Source organism: Hyaena hyaena, unplaced genomic scaffold, assembly GCF_003009895.1.
Source record: "Hyaena hyaena isolate Hyena2069 unplaced genomic scaffold, ASM300989v1 scaffold_212, whole genome shotgun sequence".
NCBI lineage: Eukaryota > Metazoa > Chordata > Mammalia > Carnivora > Hyaenidae > Hyaena > Hyaena hyaena.
Window position 1 is genome coordinate 623,026 of NW_024080845.1, and position 21,445 is coordinate 644,470.

At 41.0% G+C, this 21,445-nt stretch overlaps 1 protein-coding gene across 1 annotated transcript in view; it reads right to left on the reverse strand.

Moving 5' to 3' along the window:
- DNAH12 (dynein axonemal heavy chain 12) overlaps positions 1–21,445 on the reverse strand; it is a 201,915-nt gene that overhangs the window by 5,529 nt on the left and 174,941 nt on the right. The window contains exons 62-69 of the mRNA XM_039242492.1: positions 16,720–16,870; positions 16,255–16,508; positions 15,220–15,360; positions 12,338–12,475; positions 8,630–8,863; positions 8,148–8,336; positions 5,464–5,567; positions 3,739–3,943 (exon numbers count right to left, since the gene is read on the reverse strand). Coding sequence (XP_039098423.1) covers positions 3,739–3,943; positions 5,464–5,567; positions 8,148–8,336; positions 8,630–8,863; positions 12,338–12,475; positions 15,220–15,360; positions 16,255–16,508; positions 16,720–16,870 — 1,416 coding nt within the window. The remainder of the gene's footprint in view (positions 1–3,738; positions 3,944–5,463; positions 5,568–8,147; positions 8,337–8,629; positions 8,864–12,337; positions 12,476–15,219; positions 15,361–16,254; positions 16,509–16,719; positions 16,871–21,445) is intronic.

The window sequence follows — 21,445 nt, forward strand, 5'->3', positions numbered from 1 at the left end:
ACCTCTCATGGTTTAGACCCGGCTCAAATGCTTCCTCACCCAATAAACAAACTCTGCTCTCCTGAGCTAGAAGAACTCTCTCCCTTTGAATTCCCAGAGCATTTTACAAGTCGATCTGTTTTGATACACCCCTTACTCTACCGTATTCGTTTCTTCTTAAATGCATAGCTTATCCCCCTGTAGGGGATTGGCACCATGAAGGCAGGGCTCATGTTGTCATCACATTTTTGTCTCACAAAGCACACAACAACAAGATGTTTTGGACAGAGTGGGGTCTCAGTTCACATAAGTTGAAAGAACAGATGAATCAATGAAATGAACTTTGTCTCTGAGCGAGCAGTGCACTGTGGGAAGAAGCCAGCTTTGCTTCCTGGGAGGGAGAGAACAAACCACTGCTAGAGATGTTGCCGCAGTCCAAGCTACCCAATCAAGAAGAGGTGGAGGAAGAGGCGGAGCTTGACAAGGAAACAAGCCAGGAAGAGCCAGCACTGTTCACAAGAAAGCTGTAAGAGCCCAGAAGGCAAGTGTATAGACAATTCCCTGGCCCACTCTAGGGCTTCATGTAGCCAAGAATGTCATGAGTGTCTGGATCAGTGACCTGTATAGAGTTTCTGAATCAGCTACCCTTTACTGGGCACTTAGTGCTTGCCAGGCAGGCGCTGTGCTAAGCACTTGACATGCATCACCTCATTTAGTCCATAAAATAACTCCATGAGTTACAGGCAAGGAAACTAGAGTGCAGAAGGATGAATAATATCTTGCTCAAAGTCACACAGTTACTCAGTGTCAGATCCGGGATTTAACCTGAGAGTATAGCCAGTGTGTAAAAAACTGAGAAAAAAAAATAAAAAGCACAAGCAGAAGAAAGGGAAGATAAATAGGGTAAATGGTGAGAGAGAAATGAGGAAAAAACAGAAACTCCAGATGATTCATTTGCTTAATCAACTCTAAGAAGAATTAAGAGTTGAAGAATCCATGAGAGGGCCGCCTGGGTGGCTCAGTTGGTTAAGCGTCTGGCTTTGGCTCAGGTCATGATCTCACGGTTTGCAGAGAATCTCTGTATCAGGTTCTCTGCTGTCAGCACGTAGCCTGCTTCAGATCCTCTGTCCTCCACTCTCTGCCCCTCCCCTGTTCATGCTCTGTCTCCCTCAAAAATTTACGTTAAAAAAAAAAAAAAAAAAGGAGTCCAGGAGAAAGAAATGTAAGAGGAAGACTGGACAGCTTCTGTAAGGGTAAGACACAATGGAGGACAGAGCCGTTAGGAGGAAGGCGTGTGGAGAAGGATGATAAAGGAGCCTGACAATGAGTGAGGTCTTTCTTACTAATTCAAACAGAATGATTCCAACGGGAACTCCAAACTTCAGGAAGTAGAGAATTGGACACAAACTTCACATCAACAACAACAAAAGGAATTTGTCCTGGAGACTGTCTCCCCTGGCACCATGCCAGGACCCCTCTTAAAGACCAAGGTAATGACTCTTAAAGGCCCTGCAGGAAGAAGCAGTATATGCAAAGTGCGAGCAGTTCCGGAAAAAAAGCTTGGGAAATGAACTGGAGTATAAAAGAAAGTAAGACTGTGACAAGGGGAGGATATGATTAATTATAAGGAAAATGCGTAAAAAAAAATTCTTTTTTTAGTATTTATTTTTGAGACAGAGAGACAGACAGACAGTGAGCAGGGGAGGGGCAGAGAAAGAGGGGGACTCAGGCTCCAGGCTGTCAGCACAGAGCCTAACGTGGGCTTGAACTCACAAACTGAGATCATGACCTAAGCAGAAGTTGGATGCTTAACTGGCTGAGCCACCCAGGCACCTGCAAGGCAAATAAATACTTTTGATAAGGGACGGGAAGAGGCTGGTCCACACAGGAGGAATTCAGAAGGCATGTTGTAGATGTGGCTAGGGCTCACCCAGGAAGACACAGCTTTAACTATCAAGTTAGTTGATAGCTCATAGTTGATAGTTAAAGATTAAAAAAACAACTATTCTGAGAAACAGACCTTCTTGTTGGGGATACAACTAAATAATTTTTCTGACTGATTAGGTGATGTATATCAAAAAACTAAAAATATCCAAATGGAATTGATTACAGCATTAAAAGAATGAAGATCCACTGACCAAGAGTAATGTTTTTTTAGAAACACAACGATGGGTTTCCACTTGGAAATCTAGTAAATAATTCAATGCAATATAAGCTAAAGAGGAAAAACACCCCACATCATCAGCAATAGTGCTGAAAAGGCATTTGATAAAGTTCAACAATTTATGATGTTACCAAAGAATAGTCCACTTTTACTGAATTCTTAGCCCATACCATGGATTGTTATCCTATGAGGTGAAATGAACCATTTTATGGATGAGAAAACTGTTTGGTGGCAACTCTTCTAAAGCCCGAACTCTGACAACCCCATTCTAGGCTGTTTCTTTTGTTAAATGTAGAATCTACACAACCAGTTCTTATAAATTAATTTTTAAGAAATAGTCCAAAAGAAAAATGAGCCTAAGAAGGAGACGAAGAGGCGGTTCACGGGAGAAAATACAAACGGCAAGCACACATGCCAAAAGAAACACAAGCTCACTACTTACAAAAAACAAATAAATAAAAAGCAAATTGAAGTCATAAGACATGATCAGTCTGTTAGACTGGTAAAAATTACAAAGGGGTGTATGAGAAAGCCTCTCTCTCCACATCCTCAGAAGCACTGGCTATTTTATGAGTAGCTTTTCCAGTGAAACAAACAAAGCTCATCTGTAAATAAACTGGGGCACCTGGGTGGCTCAGTCAGTTAAGTGTCCAACTCTTGATTTTGTCTCAGGTCATGATCTCACTGTCGGTTGTGAGATCGAGCCCTAAGTCCGACTCCTTGCTGGGTGTGGAGCCACCTGAGATTGTCTCTCTCTCTCTCACTGTCCCCTCCCTCTGCCACCTCTCTCAAAAAAGAAAAAAAAAAGGGCAACTAAACAGGGAAAGATCATATAAATAATGGAAATTTCCAAAAAGTGCTTTGGGGGCTCTCCCCAATTCTTACACAAACAACCATACAATGAGGACAAGCCGAGGACCCAAGGAAGAGAAACAGTGCTCTGAACACCCTTTTTGCGTGTATTTGGGGATAGATTTCAAAGCATTCAACATTTCCCTGGTTTTATGAGATAAGGGGTAAGAAGCACAGATTTTAAGACAATGGCCAATTATTGGTAAATCCAAATCTCAGGCTCTTTTTGAGATTTACCATCAGTGTTAAAATTACAAGACCAAGTATGTGGTCTCAGAGAACCATAAACTTAGAATCTTTTTTTTAATGCTTTATTTATTTTTGAGAGGACAGCATGAGTGGGGGGAGGGTCAGAGAGCGAGGGAGAGAGAAAATCCCAAGCAAGCTCTGTGCTGACAGCACTGAGCCCAATGCAGGACTTGAACTCATGAACTGTGAGATCATGACCTGAGCTGAAGTCAGACGCTCAAGCAACTGAGCCATCCAGGTGCCCTAAACTTAGAATCTTAAAAAAATATAAATGTCTCATTTTACTTGGACTATGTAAAATTTTAATTTTCTACTGAGTACTTTGAAATATGTGTAATTTTTACCATTCTGAAATTTTGGTTAGATTACCATGAAACCTCTAACCACATTCCATTCAACCCAGAGACACTGAAGTGACCAGAGTGTTTCTAATCCCTCTCCAGTTAACCAAAAACTAAAATCATACATATACATACACATATACAATCCTTTACCTGTAAAAAGTTCAACCGGGCTAGAAAATCTGTGATATAACTTCCTAGGGGCTTAAGACTTGGGTATGATCGTGTGGCCCATATTTCTGGAACTTTTCCAACAAGCAAACTGCCGGAGAGTGCCTCCAATGCAGAATCCATTACAACCAAGCCCTTGATAGCTTTTTCAAGGTCCCGTAGAGTATTGCGTATAGTTCTAATTAAACTGCAAGGAAAAGAATAAAATCATCAGTGTACATACAATGGTAAATTTCAACATGCTGTATTTCCAGAAGAAGAAATCTCACTCACAGCTGTGGGAGTGTTTCCCCAAATGTTCTCACTTCCCACTTGGTAATGGAAGGTACTTTTAAGTGATACTCAGATGAACCTTTTATTTTAAGGTAATTTATTTATTTTGAGAGGGAGAGAGAGAGAGCACATGAGTGAGCATGGGAGAGGCAGAGAGAGAGGGAGAGAGAGACTCCAAAGCAGGCTTTGCACAGTGGAGAGCCCAACACAGGGTTTTAGCTCATGAGCTGTGAGGTCATGACCTGAGCTAAAATCAAGAGTTGGATGCTTAGCCGGCTGAGCCATCCAGGAGCCCCTGGATGAAACTTTTTCATTTTAATCATTACATAATATAGAAAATAGTACAAGATAGCATATCAAAATTGTTTTCTGGTTATTATGGCTTAAGACCAGGCTAGTTTAAGCAGAGGATGATTTTAGGAAAAATATTAGGTAAATGATGTTACAGGTGGCATGAAAGGCTGACATTTGTGAAATGATGCATTAAAGCATAAAGCATATATTCACTGATACATCTGCAAAGACTTTGTTTCTCACATAGGCCCAAACTGCTGACAACACTACAAATATACCTGAAGTGAGGGTTTTATGCTAGAAGCCTAAGCAACAGAGAGACAGTATGTTAGTGCCTATAAACATATGTGGTCATTGTATAAAAAAATACTGAACTAACGCATCATAATATTTTAATATATTTTGTTTTTAAGTGTCAGCGAGTCCCAAAACCAAATAAACTTGAAAACACCTTAGAAAATTCATAACCGAAACAATTTCTCCATTCCTTAAGCCATATTGACTGTAGAAAAATCAATGAAAAAATTCAAAGGGCCACCTGGGTGGCTCAGTCAGTTAAGCGTCTGACTCTTGATTTCAGCTCAGGTCATGATCTCATGGTTCATGAGTTTGAGCCCTGTGTCAGGCTCTGTGCTGACAGCATGGAACCTGTTTGGGATTCTCTCTCTCTCTCCCCCTTTCTCACTCTTTCAAAATACAGAAACATTTGAAAAATTCAAAGCAAAAATTTGTTTGCTCTCAAGGATACCTAATCAACCGAGGTTGGACTCAAGAAGAAAAGGGAGGCGTGTATGCGTCATGTGGCGGAACATGACAAAAGATGCAACCACATACAGGCTCAGTTAACCTTCATTTGCTCTTGAGTTCCTGAGGAGAATAGTAATGGATGGATGAGAAATTATGATGAGTGAATATTTTCACCAGTAAAAATAGATCTCATTTCTGTCATCATGTTTGCATTCTAAAAGATACCCTTACTTCTGTGGCGGAAGATGCTACAACTTTAAAGAGTGGGAGTGGATCTTAAGGAAATGGCAGGTTTCGATAATTTTTTCTTAAAATTTTAATGTATGTCTTTTTTTTTTTTTTAATCAACTTGGGTTGGTTGTCTTCTGAACCAGCAGGCGTAGAGATCCTTACTTGTTAAATCTTTCCATTTCTTGTACTAACACAGTATTCATGCTCTCTTCATATCTCACAGGATACATCAATAGTGCTGTTTCGATGTCGAAATCATTTGGTAGCTAAGAGAATGAATTTGGAAGGTCACATATTACTCTTGGAATGGATAAGTCACTTCATTCAGCTGTCCTATAACTGACAGCTAACACTAGGCAGTTACTATGGGCTGGGCATTGTGCTAGGTGCTTCCTGTACATTATCTCATTTCATGCTGACCTTACACTCTCAGGTGGCCATTATCATCTCCATTATACAGAGGAGGAAATTCAAGTACAGCTAACCCTTGAACAGTGTAGGTTAGGACACTGACCTCCCCCTCTCCCCCCCTACATAGTCAAAACTCCATGTATAAATTTGACTCTCCAAAAACTTTTTTTTATTAAAAAAACTTTTTGATGTTTATTTTTGAGAGAGAGAGACAGACAGACAGAGCATGAGCAGGGGAGGGGCAGAGAGAAAGAGGGAGGGAAACACAGAATCTGAAGCAGGCTTCAGGCTCTGAGCTGTCAGAATACAGCCCGATGCAGGGCTTGAACCCATGGACCACAAGATCATGACCTGAGCCAAGTCAGACACCTAACCGACTAAGCCACCCAGGTACCCCTCCAAAAGCTTAATTACTAAAAGCCTACTATTGACCGGAAGCCTTACCAATAACATAAACAGTCAATACATATTTTGTATGTCATATGTATTCTATACTGTGTTCTTATAATAAAGGAAGCTAGAGAGAAAATATTTAAAGAAAATCTTAAAGAAGAGAAAAAACATTTACATTACTGTGCTGTATTTCTAAAAATAAATTCACACGTAAGTGGATCTGTGCAGCTTAAACCCATATTGTTCAAGAGTCAACTGTACAGACAGGTTAAGTAACTGCCCAAGGGCACACAGCCAAAGGTGATTTGTTTGCACACTCAGGTCTCTAACTGCAAAGCCCGTGCTCTTAACTATAGGCTATAGCACTTTGAGGAAGACAGCTATTTCTGAAAAGTCATGTAATTACTTTTGTAAGCCGAATCTTATTTTCCACTGATAAAAACAGATTTTCCATTTCATAACTGTTTTATATTTATTTTCAATCAGTTATCAAGTGCCTCCAAATAGCTTAGCTTACCCCATTTTCAAATAATTAATGTGTGACTCTAGCAAAGTTCCAGGGAATAGAGAGAGAACACTATCACGTGTCTGATTTCTATGAGGCACCTCAGAGATGCTTGAGAAGTGAAGGGGACTTTGGGACTGATAATCAAGCCTCGGGACATTGGACTTCACACTCCTAAATGGCAAAGCAGTTTCCCAGTCAAGGAATTTCTGAACTAAGAACTGAGCTGCCCAGAGTGTCCGTGGATGATGGTCCCTGAGTGGTGCGAAAGAATTATCGTAAGTCACACTAGCTGCTGTCACTCAAGGACCTTTTGGTTTAGCACAACCCCTTTACCCCAGAAGTATCCCAAATGCCATTGCTAGATAACTTCCTTGTGAGAGCCACCATTCTGCAAGGGCCCAAACCACCGCCCTCCATACACCCCCGCCTCTCCCAAGATAAACTGCAGAACGAGTAAAGGGCCAGGGGTGAGACAAGGCAAAGAGCAGAAGCATCGGTCCAGGGGACAGGGTGGGAGGGGGCTGGCTGGCTTTCAGCCAGGGGTCACAGCAGGGCGGCTCCCCTCTTTCTTCAGTGGCTGCAGCCACACGTCCTGCGAGGAGGATCTCCTTAAGGGGTGGGGGAGGGCAAGACGACCAACACAGAGGAGTGGTGCTGTCCATGGGTCTTCAAGACAGATGGACTCCCGGTCAGGCTCTGCTCTGTCAGAATACTTGACAATGAAATACGGGGACAATTATAGTATTTACCTGGAGGGGAATTGTAAAGATCTGCACATGCGATCATAATCCTTTTAAAGTTCCCTGTGTAGTTCCTTATGGAATTTAAGACACGAGAAAAGGTGAGAGGAAAGAGTATCATCCCTCTCTACCTAGTAGGCTAAGTACTTTTAACTATATTAAGAAGGGAAAAAAAAGGTGTAGTTACTAATTTAGTGGTGATCTTATCCCCCTGTGCCCCCTCACTCCCTAAGATATAGACTGAAAACCATTCACTCCTTGAACCAGCAAGTTCCGACAATTTTCTCCAGCTTTTAAATAGATCCATTATCTGTGGAAACAATAAGTCATATGTTCATTTACTCATCTACAACTATATTTACTAACAACTTAGTGATGTGCCATCGTTCAGAGCATTTTAAATTCATGCTCCTTTGTTTCTTTTTTTTTTTTTTTTTTTTTGAGAGAGAGAGAGAGAGAGAAAGAGTGTGTGTGCATAAAAGCAGGTGGGGAGCAGAGGGAGAGAGAGAATCCTAAGTGGCTCCATGCTCAACATGGGGCTCGACCTTAGCCAAAATCGAGAGTCGGATGCTCAACTGACTGAGCCACCCAGGCACCCCAAATTCATGATCTTTTAAATGTTCACAAGAACCTTACATAGTTGGCACTATGATCACCATAGTGATTTGGGAACAAGTGCTCAGAAAGGCAAAGGATGTCACTCAAGATCATAATGCTATTAAACTGGAGTGTTCAGATTGCCCTTCCAGTACTTTAATTTACATTATAAGCATCATATTTAAAGTAAACATCACCTTGTTGAGAATATCTTTGGTAATTTCTAAGAGAATCTGGTCAGTGCTTCCTGAGGACCCTGTCTGTTTGGAGCCTCCTTGGGTGAGAAGCAAGGACTCAAAGAGGACTTTGGTTTGATGCAGATCTTTGGAGATATCAACATTTTCATGTAATCCAAATATCTCAGGGTGTTGAGTAAATGGAAGTTTCTACCAGAAAACAGATGAAGAAGCATCACATTTTCGCTGGATACATTAATTCATAACGCATCTGCATTAATTCATGCAGACCCAAAAGGGTTAAAAAAATCAACTCAACATTAAGCCACGAGACATCAAACTCTCCTAATTTTCAGTAATTCCTAGAAACAAAAGATACTGAAAGTTGATTGAAAACCATACTACTTGGCTAGCCCTCTACATTACAGAGGAACATTTTGTTATTTGCTTTTAGAAAAAAAATCACACTTAAATCTAACCCCATTTTCAGTGACATGAGTTACCTTAATGAATTCAATGTACTCATCGTAGGAGCCTTTGGGAGGTGCAAAATAGTTTCCACTGGGAGAAAACTTGTAATGAGGGTTTTCGATTATTTGTGGATTATAAAAGTCAGCCAGCATGGTTAAGAGGAGACGTCTGTCCCAGTCATCTGTCACTCTTCCTCCATAGTTACATTCCCCAGTCAGGTAGGAGATGGCTTCAAATGGGATTGTGTCGTACTCATTTATAAATAACTGAAACAAAGGAAAAATGAAGGGAGAAAAACCTTAAAGTCTTTCACATCGTATCCATTTTAAGATGAAGTTAAGTTTCTGTCAAGATGCATATAGAGGTGGGGTTGAAAGAATTATCTATCACCATGAGTTACCTTTGGTGGAATGGCTGGGATGGTTCGTGTTTATTTAAAATACTTTGCTTATCTGCATCTTCCAATTTTGGGGGTGGAGTGGGGAATAAACATGTGCTGTTTCTCTAATAAGAAAACCATTTAACAAAAAAAAGATGACATGAAAATTACCAAGTCTTGTTCATATTAATTTGGATAAGTTGCCCTTGTTTTAGGGTACTGGTTGTTAATTGGGGGCAATTTTGTCCCCTAGGAGACATTTGGCAATATCGGGGGGGGGGGGGGGGACATTTTAGATTGGTGGCTGGAGATGCTACTGCCATCTAGTGGGCAGAAACTTGAGATGCAGCTAAACAGTTCACAGGACAGCTTCCCACAAGCAAGAAGCTATCTGACCCCAACGCCAAAAGCACCAAGCCTGAGAACCAGGTACCTGGTTTAGGGCACTGTTTGCAATGTGATAAAAACAAAGCAATTTCAAACTTCAATGCCAAAGCCTGGTTCACAACAGTATGACACCATTTACAATAGCAATAGAAACTGAAGTACCTGGCTGGCTCAGTCAGAAAAGCAACTAACTCTTGATCTCAGGGTTGTGAGTTTGAGCCCCATGTTGGATGCAGAGGTTACTTTAATAAATAAAACTTTTAAAAAGTAATGAAAACACTACTATTTGCATAGCTTTTATATTGTCTTGCTCATCTCCCGATAACCCTGTAAAGTAGGAAAGTGAGTCTGGGAGATGTGAAATGATATGAAGGCCTGAATTTATTTCTTCCAGTTTCAGATCCTCTACATTTCCCCACAGACAGTAATTTTGGTAGCATATGTATTGGGATAGTGTAAGTAACTGGATGGGAGCTTTTTTCTTGCCCCTGAAAATTACCTATTAGTACAGGAATTATAGCAGAAATGGTGCACAGTTAAGAAAAAATACCTCTAAATCATCCAGAGCCAGCTTCAAAGAAGATACCATTCTTTGTTGGAGACTCCCATGTTTTCAGGAGGAAAAGAAGTGTCAAGAAATATGAGCATTGACAGAGAGAGGGAAGGTGGTCTTTTCGGGGTGGGGCATAGTGAGTAAGTCATTTGTGAAAAAGAAGAGTTTCTCCCTTTCTTCTCTTTGAAGGGGGAAAGTTATGTTTAACTGGTTTCCCTTCCTCCCCAAAACTAAATGAAGAAACCACAAGAGAAATTCATGTTAAATTTATGGGAAATGCAAGGTGTAGAGGTGAACAACTCATTCCTTGGTTGTCTATCAACTTAGCCATCAGTTCATTGATTTACCTTTATGGAGGCAAATGGTATTTTGCTGGTATGACTAGGTAAAGATGGTTTAAAGACTGACCCCCTCTCAAGTACCCTGTTCTTGAAGATATAAAGGATTTAATCTATGCCTTCCAGCTCCAGTGTTGGGGCCAGAAAGGTTAACGACACCAGAGGCTGCAGACAGGCACCTGACAAGAAGGTGGAGAATTCTCAGCTGACTGCTTTTCTGCAGCAGAATGGTTTTAGCAAAATGTCTCTAAGCTTGGGTTCTACCAACTAAATTGTTTAAAAAAAAAAACAAAAAACAACCAAGTGTTTAGAATCAATGTCATTTCATCATGTAATTATAATTCTGTAAGCACTAATTTCATCAGTTGTTCAGGGATTTTCAAACTGATAGATCTGTTCTAGTTAAGGTTTCTGCTTTGTTTAAAAGAAAAAAGAGGGGTGCCTGTGTGGCCCAGTTGTTGAGCATCTGACTTCAGCTCAGGTCATGATCATGTGGTTTGTGAGTTCGAGCCCCGCATCAGGCTCCCTGCTATTAGTGCAGCGCCTGCTTCAGATCCTCTGTCCCTTTCTCCCTTTGCCCCTTCCCCACTCATGTTCACCCTCTCTCTCTCAAAAATGAACATTAAAAAAAAGAGATGAGAAAATATCAGAAGTTTCTATAAAAATTATTTGTTATGCGATAAACATGATTATATACTCAGAGCCTTACAAAACCCCACCTAAATAAAACCTAGTAGCATCAGTGGGTTTTATCAACATGTCCAGTTTCCCTTAATGAGGCTCCATGTCAGAGCAAAGCAGCAGAAATATATTAATACTCTTTGGTTGTCCGGCTGGATTACTGTATTTGGTAAAATACGACAGAAATAATGGGAAAAGTATTAGGATTGGAGAGACTGGAGTTCAAATCCTACCTCAATGGGTAAACTCATTTCTTAGCTTTGATTTCCTCAAGAATAGGGGTAACACCAACCTTACAAGGTTACTGTGAGGATTAGAATTAATATAAGTAATGTGCCCAGTTCAAAGTCTGAGTTAATAGGAATTTACAGCAGTTTTTTGTTGTTGTTGTTGTTTTGGCCAGAGGCTGCTATCTGAGTAGATCACATCGTGAGTCTACAGAAACTGGAAAACCCTGCCACTCACTTTTCCAGCTTCTTTTATTTATTTTTGTAATGTTTATTTGTTTTTGAGAGTGTGAGCAGGGGAGGGGCAAAGAAAGAGGGAGACACAGAATCTGAAGCAGGCTCCAGGCTCCGAGCAGTCAGCACAGAGCCCAATGCGGGGCTCGAACTCACAAACCACAAGATCAGGACCTGAGCTGAAGTTGGATGCTTAACTGACTGAGCCACCCAGGCAGCCTCTTTTAGAGTTAAAGACTAGGCCTGTGAGTTAGACTCTGAACTGGGGTTTAGAGCTCAAAAAAGCAGGAACAGCAAAGAATCTTTTTCTGATGACATCAGAGGGCCCACAGTAGACCAGAGTCTGTGCAACAGCTCTGTGAGCTGTGGTGTCTAATACTCAACCAGGGTTGAGGAGCTGCTATTACCAAGACATGGTGTGAATCTGGATATGATTCTGGATGCCTGGGCTCTCCAGCCATCTTGGTGATTCTATAATCTGCCCAAATAGTCTTTCAATAAATTCCTTTTCTACTTAGAGCTAAATTGTAGCTTTGAGCAGAGGAAGAGAGTAGAGAATAGTAAGGACTGATAGAAAGCTAACACTTGAGGAGGGCACCCCAGAAAGACAGAAAGAACCAGGGTCCTTGACGACAACAGTTGCTAAATCAACCGACACCAGAGCCTGTCCTTCGTCTATACCTCTTTTTTATGTGAGAGGTAGTCATATAAAGATAGTCAGTTTCATTATGGTTTAAGCCAGTTTGAATCAGGTTTCCTGTTACTTGCAGCAGAAAAAGTCCTAGAGAGATAGTGCTTCTTAAACCATGGTTATAATTTTTACTACTATCTCCCACTTACTAGTGATGTTGGGAGGACTAAGTTTATTCCAAGCAAAGGGAAATGCCTACGGGCTGACACACAGTGATCCTCCATCAATGTTAATTCTTTTCTAATTTTACCTGTAGTTGTCGAATACTGATGCGTAAGTCAGATTCATTAAATCCATATGGAATATTCCAACCAAGAGGACCGAATTTCTTTCTCTCTTGCACAAGGGCATGAAAAAAACAAACTCCAAACAGCAACTTCTCCCACACCTTTAGTATAAAAATTATACAAGAGAAAATTCTGATCAGATTTCCATTAGTAAAATGAAGGGAATCAATAGTCTTTTTCATTATATGACTCTATGGTCATATATCTCTCCAAACTTCTATTTAAAAATAGTGCATACTATAAAAACTATTAATCTTACGACTTAACACCTCCAAAGCTAGGCAAACTGCAATATAAACTTAATTAAAATGCAAAAATTCTACCATTTGCCAAAGTAGTGGCTACTAATACTTTGGTGGTGTTCATAGATATTTACAACTTGAGTAACTCAAATGTTATCCTCCTGTAGACTCACTGGCATGTGCTCACTGCAATTGAGGGGACACGGTCACTACGATAGGAATAAGCCCTCATACATAGTTCCTGGTTTTATGACTTTCCATGTGGAGGTCGCTTTTGAAACCCTTGTTTACTTACTTTCTCCTGGCGTCTTCATATGTGTCAGTGCTCCGGAGGACGGCCACCCACCTCTATGAAGACGCCCTCCCCTGCCCCAAGTAAATTTCAAGTATCTACCTTGATGGTTTCAGTTAGATCATTTCAAACATAGCTCCAAATGCAGTAAAAATCCATCCAACTACCTTCATATGATACAGTAGTAGAAATTATTTCTATAACATTAAAGTACAAGTACAGGAGCACTTAGGTAGCTCAGTCGCTAAGCATCAGACTTCGGCTCAGGTCATAATCTCACAATCTGTAGTAGGTGGGTTCGAGCCCCCCATTGGGCTCTGTGCCGACAGCTCAGAGCCTGGAAGCCTGCTTTGGATTCTGTGTCTCCCTCTCTCTGCCCCTCCCCTGCTGGCATGCTCTCTCTCAAAATAATAAATATTAAAAAAATAAAAAATACAAGTACACCACGGCCTTACTGAATAACTATATTCTTGAAATGTACATAAATTAAAGCATATTTTAAATAATAGTGAATGAAAACTATGGTGAAACAGTTTAAGTTTTTTTTTAAATGTTTGTTTATTTTTGAGGGGGGGGAGAGACAGAGTGTGAACAGGGGAGGGGCAGAGAGAGAGGGAGACACAGAATCCAAAGCAGGGTCCAGGCTCAGAGCTGTCAGCATAGGGCTCGACATGGGGCTCAAACCCACAAATGGTGAGATCATGACCTGAGCTGAAATCGGACGCTTAACCAACTGAGCCATCCAGGTGCCCCTTTAGTAAAACATTTGATAAGGGAAAATCTTTTGGCAATGAGAGCAATGACCTAATTTACGTGTATTTTCCACATATTTTCACACAATGGAGTTTTCTTTCTTAAGAAAGTCATAATCCCTCCACATTTTTGGTCTGTGCTTGTAACAGTTCTGTGGTATGAGAGAAATCTTGGGATTTCTTGCAGGAGCTCAAATCCTAGAAGGGGATCAGATATCATACCACCTTCTCCATTTTATTAAGCTCTCTTTCTAGCTAAAACACCAAATATCCTCCTTTTCTCCTAGACTTTCAAATAAACTTATTGCTCAGAACTAGGGGTGTGCGGAAGGTATCATGAAGTAGAGAGAAACTAGCTGGCTTCCAAAGAATTCAATTCTTTATTTTCAATTCTATTCATTTTCTAGCTCAAATAGGCCACTGTGATAAATGGCATATATTGGGGTGAGGGCAGGGAATGTGCTTCCCTTGGTACCAATGTTTCCTTCCATGTGTGGAGACCTTGGTGTAACACTTCTGGACTTTCCCCATCCTTGTATTAATCATTGCAGGAGAAGGGACCTATCTGTTTGATAAATTTGGGAAAAGTTAACCAGATATGCTTTGCTCAGCTTTTCCCTTTTCTTAGAAGTGAGCTTCCCTTAGGGAAGAAAATGTTCCTTTTTTCCTGAGGGCGGACAAATCTGTTTAATTCTATTCAGTGATGCCCCATTGGTTCACAGGTGTCAACTACATCTTCTAACCTAGTCTTTATCAGTAACTAATGTTAAAATTTGGTTCCCTTGAGGCACCTGGGTGGCTCAGTTGGTTACGCGTCCAACTCTTGGTTTCGGCTCAGGTCATGATCTCAAGGTTGCTGGGACTGAGCCCCACGTTGGGCTCTGTGCTGACAGTGCAGAACCTGCTTGAGATTCTCGCTCTCTCCCTCTGTCTCTGCCCCTCCCCTGCTATATGTGCACGTGCATGCTCTCTCTCTGTCTCAAAATAAACTTAAAAAATTTGGTTCCCTTATGTTTATACTTTTTCCTGTTTCTTAGTGGTTAAGAATGAAAAAACAAAAAAGGGTTGCTATTTATTTATGAGGACTCCCAAGTCCCCAATACCATGTGCAAAACTGTTTTACGTGAGCACACTGAAAAGCATTATTAATATGTCAAAGCAGTATCACTAGAATTAAGTTCCACAATGGCAGATTTGGGAGGAGGTGTCTATTTTATTCTCACTAATTTTTATCTAGTACCTGGGAGAGCACCTAACACACATTTTGTGGAAAGACAGAATAAATGATATGAAAATAGATTGCTACTCTTGGGTCTTAAACTCATTATTGGATTTCGGTGTACAAGCTAAGATACGTTCATTCAGTCAACAGATATTTATTTCAATGTCTGCTCTGTGAGAAGCAGAGCACAAACTGCTGGGAAGAAAATGATGAACATGGTACTCACAATATCTGTCTTCTCAGAAAATGCCTAAAGCTTAACATTATTAAATATTTGTATTCCTAGATTTTCTCACTTTAATAAAACATTTGAAAAGCTCTAGATGCTGAACATTACCAGTTCCTTTTCCGGGCATCCACTGAAAAACTGAGAATCAGAAATGGGATCAGTGAGGTATGATTGGAGCAGGTTTAGCCGAAGACCTGTGGGAGGCTCGTTAGTCATTTTTACTCCATTCTGTAGGATGGTTACTGGGAACTAAAGACAGAATAGGTAGAGCATTACTCAAGATAACCAGTTTGAATCCTAAAAATACAAACACTAGTGGGTTAAAAATAGGTATGAAAGAGGACTCCAGAAATATTTTTAGTTTATTTATTTATTTGAAGAGAGAGAGGTGGGGGCAGGGAGGGGCAGGCAGAAGGAGAAAGAGAATCCCAAGCAGGCTCCATGGTGTAAGCACAGAGCCTGATGCAGGGCTCCATCTCACAAACTGTGAGATCATGGCCAGAGCTGTAATCAAGAGTTGGATGCTTAACCACCTGAGCCACCCAGGCATCCCACTCTAGGAATGTTTTTAAAGACCTCTTAAGGTTAAGCATTTAAGGCTTGATTAAGATATAAATGTAGGGGTGCCTGGGTGGCTCAGTCAGTTAAGTGGCCAACTTAACTTGATTTTGGCTCAGGTTATGATCCTAGGGTTGTGGGACTGAGCTCTGTGTCAGGTTCCACTGGGTGTGGAGCCTGTTTAAGATTCTCTCTCTCTCTCTCTCTCCCTCCCTCTGCCCCTCCCCCATTTGCCTGTGCTTGCTCTCTAAAGTAAAGAGATAAACTTGGCAACTTGTATGTCGCATATGGTGTGTTTAAAAAAGAAAAAAGTTAGAGGGGTCCCTGCGTGGCTGGGTCGGGTGATCATTAGATTTCAGCTCAGGTCATGATCTCATAGTTCATGGGTTTGAGCCCCACATTGGGCTCTGTGCTGACAGCTCAGAGCCTGGAGCCTGCTTCAGATTCTGTGTCTCCCTCCCTCTCTCTCCCGCTCACACTCTGCCTCTGTCTCAAAAAATAAACGTAAAAAAAAAACAAAACCAACTTACATAACTTAAGAGATAACTAAATATACATACTAAACTTGATATGAAATAAACATACTTTTGGAGAAGGGTAACTTGTGAGCCAAAGCCTAAAGGATGAATTACAGACTTCAGGGGTAAAATCTTCACATATTTTTTCCAACATGGGCATCCAGGAGACAGCAAGGTGACAGTTCTGTAGGCACACCCAGGTTCCTTCTTCTGTTGCTGTTTTAATCATTTTTGTTGCAACTGGTCCTTGTCCTTGTCCCAATGAAATAGCATGAAATTTATTTCCAGACATCGCTTTATCATTTGCAAATTTCAGCAGGCCTAAGAGAGCACAAAACATAGTTCCACTGCTTACTGTAAAATCATGAAATATGCCTTGTGTTTCAGTGTACAGGTATTTAACTGGCAGATTCTAGTTACTTTTCCTTATAATTACCAGACTTACTGACTGACCTATAATCATATATGAAATGGACATTGAGCAACATGGGTCCTTTATAAGTTCTCAACAGTTTGCCGTTGGTAGACTTACTGGCCATGGGATCTGCTCCTGGAGAGAGCACGAAAATTAAAGGAATGGTACAGTTTGAGTCCAAGTAACTCTTGGTCAGATCAAATGGTGGAGGCTCCACAAACTTTTTCCCGAGTTTATCAGTTACATAATTTGTTATAGCTGGAGTTATCTGTTAAAAAGAGAAAAGACATGATCTTTGGGTTTTCATTTTACACAACAATTTTGATTATTACTGGACCCCAACAAAGAGTACCGTTTGAGTCTCATGGTCAAGAGAAGTGCGCAGCATATCGTACACAAAGAGCTAATTTTTCCAATACATAAAAAGGTGTCTATAAATTAATAGGACAAGACTAAGAATCCACAAGGAAAATGGGCAGAGAAGATGAACAGTTAATTGGAAAGGAAACAGAACTATATCTTAAACATATGAAAAGATGCTTAACCTCCGTCAGTATAGCAGAAACCACAAGATGTTCCCCTTTGTCTCCTTTTGGTGATACCACCTCAACTTTTCCTGACTTTCTTGTACCTAGATGTGGCCACGTGACTAAGTTTTGGCCAGAGGGATGTAAGTAGAAGTTATATATGGAGCTTCCCGAATATATTTTTATAAAGAAGCAGTTTGCCTTCAATACTCTCTTTTGGGGGCGCCTCAGTTGGTTAAGCAACTGACTTGATTTCAGCTCAGGTCTTCATTTCGCAGTTTTGTGAGTTCGAGCCCCATGCTCCATGGGCTCGATGTTGGGCTCCGTGCTGGGTATGGTGCCTGCTTAAGATTATCTCCTGCTCTGTCCCTGCTCCTCCCCTGCTCACATGCTCGCTCTCTCTTTATCTCTCAAATAAATAAATAAGCATTTAAAAAAATACTCTTTTTTTGCTCTTCAACAGATGTGGTATTTATGAGCCAGCTTCAATTGCACTGATGAGGACCACATTCTAGGGGACTTTACAAGCCTGAAAGAAAGAACTTGAATGTCTGGATGATGTCAAAACAGAGCTGCCCTGCCAATCCTCAAGCATTTGCTCTGGGCTCTTAGGAGAGAGGGAGATTAACTTCTATTTTACTTAGGCTACTATATTTTAGGTCTCTGTTACAGTGGCCTAGTCTACACCCTAATACTCATAATAAAAAAATACAAGTTATAACTATACTTAAACACCATTTTATGCCTTTTCAGATGGTTCTGTCAAGGGACAAAGATAGTCTCTGTGTATTGACCCCTAGATTGCTTCCTTCTTCATAGCAGGCTGCAACCTGTTAGTTCAAAAGCCCAAGGACACCAAACTAAAATTTTTGGACATTCAATTATTGTAAACATAGCCCAAATGAGATTTTTAACCATTTACAGCCTGCCTACTTTGCACCCAACATCTGCTAGCTATGGATACGTCCCAGGATATGAAGACCCCAAGCCACTGTAGCCCTTTATGGCTCTGATCCAGGGACTCCAAATCATAGTGCTGTTGATAAACGTTACCAAGACCCCATATAACCCTCTTCACCCTTCTCCCAAGGGAGTTCCCTTGCCCTCCTCCTCTTCGGAGTTATGGGACCCCCATCCCCCAAATCCCAGCATCTGGAGAGATTCCTGCTATGAGGGGCTTCTCTCTCTCCAACATGCAAACCTGTCACGGCATCATCCAGTGTAGCGCATGTGTGCTACTGCCACCTCATGTTCATGTCTTTTCCCTGATCACCCCCCAAGTTCCTCAACCCCCTTGCACAGATTAGCAAAGATACAAAAGTTTGGCAGCATTCTGTGTGAGAAAAATTATGGGTTAAGCAGATATTCTTTTAAATTGCTGTGGAAGAGTAATCTGGCATAACTTTCATGGTGGGCAATTGGGAGTATCTGTAAAATTACAAATGGGCAAATCCACAGACTCAGTGATTTTTATTCCCAGGACTTTATTCTGAGAGAGAGTTGTACATGGGAGAAATGACTTTTGAATGAGGTTATTCGTTGCAGTGCTTTTTATAATTGTAAAGGTCCATCAATAGGAACTGGTTAAAGAAATTATGGTGTAAGCTTACAATGGAATAGCATGCAATTGTAAAAACGAATGAGAAAGCTCTTTATAAACTGGTAGAGGAAAAAGTAACACACAAAAACAGTGGATATGACTATCTGTGTTAAAAATAAGTGGACAAAGAATTTATGTGTATGCATATTTGTATGTGCATAAAGGGTAACAAGAAACAGATAACAATAATTGCCTGAGAGAAAGGATGCTGAGTGACTGGGAGGTACAGATTGGAAGTCCACCTTTCACTGTACTCATGTATTCATGTGATTCAAACACTTTCAGTTTTGAGCCACAGAATTAATTTAAAATAAAAGAATGATATTCATCAACAGTAGCCACAGAAAATAAGTACAGAGAGGTATTAGATATCATCTTCTAAATGCTAAACAACTTTCTAAAGTAACCCTGTAGGAATTTGGTGGAGGGAAGAGAGATCATCGCAGACTTCTGCGGTCCTGGCATAGATGAAGATGGATGGAATCTTGTATATGAGAAATTTTGTGTAGTTCTGAGCAATTCTATAGGTGAAACAGTGCAAGTTTCTCTTTTTTCTTCAAATGTTTATTTATTTTAAAAGAGAGAGGGGCGCCTGGGTGGCTTAGTCGGTTAAGCGTCCGACTTTCGCTTAGGTCATGATCTCGTGGTTCGTGGGTTCGAGCCCTGCGTTGGGCTCTGTGCTGACTGCCAGCTCAGAGCCTGGAGCCTGTTTCAGAGTCTGTGACTCCCTCTCTCTCTGACCCTCCCCTGCTCACGCTGTCTCTCTCTCTCTCTCTCCTAGAAATAAATTTTTAAAAAAATTAAAAAAAAGAGAGAGAGCATGTGTGCACATGCAAGCAGGGAAGAAGCAATGAGAGAGGGGGAGAGAGAATCCCAAGCAGGCCCCGGGCTGTCAGCACAGAGCCCAACACGGGGCTCTATCTCACCAACCGTAAGATCATGACCTGAGGGGAAATCAAGAGTGAGATGTTTGACCAATAGAGCCACCCAGGAGCCCGAGAAACAGTGAAGTTTCAAAAGATAAAATGGAATGGCAGAAAAGAGGCATGATTTGCCAAGGCAACAAGAATACCAAGCTGTACTTCTGTCATTATTCTAAAAATACTTAAAGGCCACTGAAGGGTTTTCGAAAAGGACCTCACAATAACAGATTTTCCTTCCTTTTTAAAAATAACTTCACCTGGGCAGTGATGAAATTTTACCATTAACACTATATATAGTTTCTATCTAGCACAGATCTTCAATTGTACATTTTTTATGAATTAAATTTATTATCAAATTGGCTTATATACAACACCCAGTGCTCATCCCAACAAATGCCCTCCTCAATGCCCATCACCCATTTTCCCCTCTCCCCTACCCGGCCATCCACCCTCAGTTTGTTCTCTGTATTTAAGAGTCTCTTGTGGTTTTCCTCCCTCTTTCTCTGTTTGTAACTATTTTTTCCCCTTCTCACCCCTCATGGTCTTCTACTAAGTTTCTCAAGATCCACATATGATTCAATTGTACATTTTAAGGAAAGGGAGATACTGAAGACCCAGAGAACTTGCCCCTCATTATTCTGTGCACAGACCACGGCCCATGTTCCCTAAGATGTTGGAGATGCAATGAAGTATGATAATTTTCTATAGAAAAAGTACCTTGTTCCAGTAATGTAATATAAGGAAAAGTTATGACTCTTCTATAAGGTTTTGATCCTTTGTGTAAGATACTCTAGAGAAGAAGTTATGGAGACTTGAACAGATGGAGATAAGCTTTGTGGTAATGAATTTTAGGTGTCAGCTTTGCTAGGGCACAGTATTTGGTCAAAAACTAGTCTGGCTGTTGCCATGAAGATATTTTTAAGATGAGATTAATTTTTTTTAAGTTTATTTATTTATTTATTTTGAGAGACAGAGAGAGAGAGACAGAGAGAGAGAGCATGGGAGGAGCAGAGAGAGAATCTCAAGCAGGCTGGCAGTGTGGAGCCCAGCCCAGAAGTTGAACTCACATGCCATGAGATCATGACCTGAGCGAAAATCATGAGTCAGACACTTAACTGAATGAGCCATCCAGGCGCCCCTGAGATTAATTGTTAAATCCGTGGACTTTGAGTTAAGTGAATGACTCTCCATAATGTGAATGGGTGTCACTCAATCAGTTGAAAGCCTGAAGAGAAAAAAGAGTGTCCTCTACTGAGGGAGAGGGAATTCTGCCAGTACATTGCCTTTGAACCTGAGCTGCAATGCTGACTCTTCCCCAGGCCTCTAGCCTGCAGATTCCGGACTTGCCAGCCTCCACAGTCCTGTGGGCCGATTCCTGTCACTCTCTGTTTCTCTCTCACCCATCCTGTTAGTTCTGTTTCTCTGGAGAATCCTGACAAACACAGGCTTTAACTGAACTTAGTTTACTTTGATTCGGTTCAACTCGATTCACAGGCATTTACTGAGACAGCCTAATATCTTCTAGGCACTGTTTAAAGTCCTGAAGATAGTGAGCAAAATAAGACATGGGTCCTGACTTCCTGAAGCTCAGAGTGTAGTGGGGACCCTGACAAACAAGCTGACAATGACTGTATATTCCAGTCTGGTAAGTGCTGTAATGTGTAAGCATGGTTCCCAAGCATGGCAGACTAGGCAATTACCCCATAGTTAGCATTGAAACTACCTCCATTGGCCATCAGGGAGCCATTCTGTGGAATGCAAACTAGGCAGGTGTTTTCCAGATGCAGAGCTAA